Source organism: Bison bison, unplaced genomic scaffold (assembly GCF_000754665.1).
Source record: "Bison bison bison isolate TAMUID 2011002044 unplaced genomic scaffold, Bison_UMD1.0 scf7180017845685, whole genome shotgun sequence".
Taxonomy (NCBI): domain Eukaryota; kingdom Metazoa; phylum Chordata; class Mammalia; order Artiodactyla; family Bovidae; genus Bison; species Bison bison.
The window spans coordinates 31,974-36,432 of NW_011476258.1; the positions used below are offsets into that span (position 1 = coordinate 31,974).

Sequence of the window (4,459 nt, forward strand, 5' to 3'; positions counted from 1 at the left end):
AATCCGGACTCTGACAGGGCCCGCCGCAGCAGCCAATCGCCGGCCTGCACGGCGCTCCGCCTCTGCTGCCATTGGGTCCGCGCCGGAGAGACCCGCCCCCAGCTTCGGCGAGCGGCGGCTGGGAGGGCCCTGGCGACACGAGGAACGTTTTGATTGGTCCACGCCTCCGAGGGCTGACCAATGAGGATCCAGGGGAGGCGCAGGCGGCTCCCAGCCGCGGGAGTGCTGGATGCCAGGCGGCTGCCGGCTAGGGCGCCGCTCTAGCGCCCGCCGGGCTCAGTAACCCAGTTCACCCGATCACCTTGATCCCAGATCCCCTGGCCCTCAGTGATGGTGTCCCCCTCGGACCCCAGGTCCACAGCTGCAGGGGCTTGAGGTTGCTCGACTACTAGATTATGTGGTCACGAGTGGACACATGCTCCTTCAGTTCCTGGACCTAATCCTCCAGTCGCTCGACCACTGCCCCCTGACATTGGGTCACATTTAGTGTCCCTGGACCCTGGAGGTTCTGAATTCCCTGGGCCCTTCCTGGGCAGAATCTCATGGTCACTAGGCCACTGGGCAGCAGAGGGCAGCAGGGAGCTGTGATATAGAGGCTAGCAGTCATCAGAAAACCCTGAGCTGCCTTGGGAACCCGGAGCCCTGGGAGACCAAATGACTGCGAACCAAGCCTGGGTGACTGTGTGTCCCAGGCTGGGGACTCACTGCCTTCTCAGAGAGCTGTCTGCTCAGTCCTGTAAGGCGGGAAACTTACACGGCTGTTTATTTATTCATTCGTGGAATATTCTTACCTTGACTTCTAGGCCCTTCAGTTCAGCCCAGCCCAGGAAACGGCTGACTGCTCAGCACTTGGGGCACCAGCAAAGCAGGGAGAAAAAAGAAAAAAAAGTCTGTGTTTGATTAAATCATCCAGACATCCAGAATTTAGAATTCAGAAAATCCAGGATAGATTCATTTAAATTACAGCAATGGATTAGTTTTCGGTTTTCATATTCCCCCTGACTCGGTGCTGATCAGCGTGTGGGCTGTTAGTTGCCTGACCAGGGATCAAACCCACGCCCCCTGCGGTGGAAGTGTGGAGTCGTAACCACTGGACCACCAGGGAAGTCCCAGTTTTCAGGCTTAACATTGTCTTTATTTGGAATTCCATGTAGGACAAGGTGCCTTGATCTTTTCAACAACTCAGTGTCTAAAATGCTGTCTGCCCTGGATTTAGTAGACCCTGTCTTGGAGGGGCCTCCAACCCAGGCAGAGGGGCTAGAGTGCAATCCAGACACACCAACAAACATCTCAAATGTAGTATGACCAGACCAGAACTTGCAGCCTCTTTCCCACTGCTTCGACCCTAGGCTTCTGATTTTGAGTAATGCCACCCCTGTTCACAAATTCACAAGCTCTTCAAGCCCCAAACTGGGGACTCATCTTTGATTCCTCTCTTCACCACACCCCTCCCATCTACCCCAACGCATCTTGATGGCTCTGACTCCGAACAGCTTGGAAGGCATGTCTCCTGAGTCCCCGTCAGCACCCTAAACCAACGTACCCCATGTCCCCCTCCAGATATCTACCACACCGCTGAGATTTCCCTGCTACTGAGGCCCCTCCCAAGACATTCTCCACCCAAGAAAGTGGTTTTTCTTAAAAAGCATAAATCAGGTCACACGAGGTGCCTGCTGAAAGCTGCCAACGGCTTCCCATTGTGTTGGGACCAGACGACGGTGAGGACACAGCAGGTAATCTCCCCGCAAGGTGAAGACAGTGTCCAGAGACCAGCGCAGGCCATCCCTGGCAGTGCAGTGGTTATGACTCCTGCTGCTTCTGCAGGGGGTGTGGCTTTGATCCCTGGTCAGGGAGCTAAAATCCCACGCCTCCCCCAAAAAAGCACATCGACTCCAGAACTGCTGCTTGGAATAAAGAGCTGTCTGCTGATCCAAGAGCAGCAGAGACCCCAGGGATAGAGTCAGGGAAGCCAACGTGCCTCTCCCTGAGTCCCTGGAGCTGCAGGGGCAGGGTCAGGGTGAGGATGCCAGGTTAGCCCTAGGAAGGCAGAGGGGAGGAGGGTGCTGAGCTGGGGATACAGGATGGCCAGAAGCTCTGGGAGGGCCTTGGACGTGAGACCCTCCAACCAGGGTACCAGCCGAGTCCACAGACCCTTCGAGAGAGAGAGCTGTCCTGTTCTGCCCAGGGCCCCTACGGAAGGGGCAGCCAGTCCACAGCCTGACCGACCAGCAGAGGGCGTGTGTGTCCTGGCAGAGCTGCCCCTCTCTGGAAGGGGAAGCAATAATCCCAGGGGCAGTGTGTGGGTGGAGACAATGAGTCCTAAGAGGCTTCCCTGGTGGCTCAGCTGGTAAAGAATCTGCCCGCAACGCGGGAGACCTGGGTTCAATCCCTGGGTTGGGAAGGTTGCCTGGAGAGGAGAACAGCTGGTCACTCCAGTATTCTGGCCTGGAGCATCCCATGGACTGTTTAGTTCATGGGGCCGCAAAGAGTCGGACAGGACTGAGCGACTTTCACTTTTGTTCTTTCTCAAGAGGTTTGAAGAGCCAGGAAGATTCAGACTGGGGCAGAGAAGAGCCAGGAGCAGAGCCAAGGAGGTCACAGGGCTCAGGGCACTGGCAGCTTCCCAGGAGGCCGGGCTCAGCCCACCGGAGGGTCTGGGTGGGGGGCAGAAGTGGATGTGTGGAAGGACATCTGAGATCTCTGACAGGAAAACCGTGCTGCATCAACACAAGCTTTATTTTTCCTGTTGGCTCCCACGAGAGGCTCAGCGAAGCTCCTTGTGGGTACCAGCCATTCTGACCTCTGCTCGGGCAGGGCAGGTGCAACAGCAGTGGTCAGCGGTGGCAGGAGGAGTGGGCCATGGAGTGTGTGGTGAGGCCGCATGGGGCCTCACAAGGGGTCACTGGGGCCTGCCCCGGAGCCTGCCATGGGGGAGCTGATTGTGGCCTCCCCTGGAGGCTCCTGGGAGCTCTGGGGCTGGTCTTCATCTCCAAAGAAGTCTTCCTCCTCGTCCTCCTCCTGTTCATCTTCCTCCTCCTCCTGTTCATCCTCCTCCTCCTCCTCTTCATCCTCCTCCTCTTCATCCTCCTCCTCCATGCTCTGCCGGTCCTCCATGTCCACTGTCTGTTCGGACGGATGGGAGGCCACGCCGGCCTTGGTGGGGGACAGGATCCGCTTGGCCTCTGGGGGCCTGGAGTGCTCCTGTGGGGGATGTGGCCGGGAGCCCTTGGGCCTCGTGTCGAGGCGGGAGGGCCCCGTGGGCTTATCCCGGATCCTGTGGCCCCTGGTGGAGACCTCGGAGGGCGTGGCGGGGGTCCCCAGGCCTCGCCGGGGGGTGCTGTGCTGGGAGGTCGGTCGGTCGGGGGCCCGGAACACCAGCCGGGACGAGCGCTGGCTGGACTCGGCCTCCTCCAGCTGGCGCAGCAGGCAGTGCCAGTCGACCGTGGAGGACAGGCGGACGTGTGAGCCCTTCACCTTCTTGAAGCCCAGGTAGAGGTCCATGAGCACCTCAGTGACCGGGAAGGAGATGAAGCCCAGCTGGTCAGCGAGGCTCTTCTCAAAGCTGTACTTGTGGACGAGCAGGGACACGGCCTGATCCTTCAGGTAGTCGACGAGTTCCTCATGCCAAGGGTTGGAGAGCTGGGACACGCTGCTGGACCTGGACAGGATGGAGGGCAGCGGCTTCTTCTTGCTGAACTTGCAGCCGGGGCTCTGCGCAGGAGTCGGGGGAGGGTGAGGGAGACAGGTCATCCATCCCTGCCTGCCCTCTGGCTTCCCTCCCACCCAGAGCATCCTCCGCAGCACCCACACGGCACATCGCCCGCTCCACACTGGGTGTGGCCTCACCAGGTCGGCTCCACTGGCCCATTGGAGAGCTGGGCTGGGGTCCCATGTGCCGACCCACCCTGGTCAGTCAGGCCCAGGGCCAGGCCAGTGACCTCAGTCCCCATGTAGTCAAAAGGGGGTCTGCACGACCCTCACCCAGGCCGGGGTTCAGAGGAGGGAAGCGTGCCTGAACCCCGATGGGGTGAAAGCAGGCTGGGGGCCACGCAGAGGAGCCGCCAGGGTGAGGCCACCCACGTCCTCTCTCCACACTCTGCCCGAGGACCGCCCTCTCAGCCTGCAGACTCGCTTGGAGAGTCCCACCCTGGACGGCAGGACCACAGCGGGTAGGCCTCAGACACAGGGCCCTACTCTGGGCTCAGGCTGCTGTCCGCAAGGGACAGGACCTTCCCCTTCTGGGAGGGCCTCCGAGACTCACGTACAAACCTTAAAAAAAAAAAAATACCCAGAATAAAAAATAGCCTTTATTCATCTTTGACAACACGTGGCAGTGGCTAGGACCAGACTCTGAGCTCACTCGTTAGCTCACAGCCCCCCACCCCACCCCCGGCTCAGGTGGTGCCCACAAGGGCCTGGCAAGAAACCTGGGTCCTTTTTCAGTAACAGTAGTGGTGGC

The 4,459-nt window shown here is 59.5% G+C and overlaps 1 protein-coding gene across 1 annotated transcript in view; it reads right to left on the reverse strand.

Moving 5' to 3' along the window:
• Positions 1–3,033: 3,033 nt before the first annotated feature.
• Positions 3,034–4,459, reverse strand: part of CCDC116 (coiled-coil domain containing 116) — a gene marked incomplete at its 3' end in the record, with an annotated part of 4,340 nt that continues 2,914 nt past the window's right edge. Inside the window, exon 4 of the mRNA XM_010836657.1 lies at positions 3,034–3,711. Coding sequence (XP_010834959.1) covers positions 3,034–3,711 — 678 coding nt within the window. The remainder of the gene's footprint in view (positions 3,712–4,459) is intronic.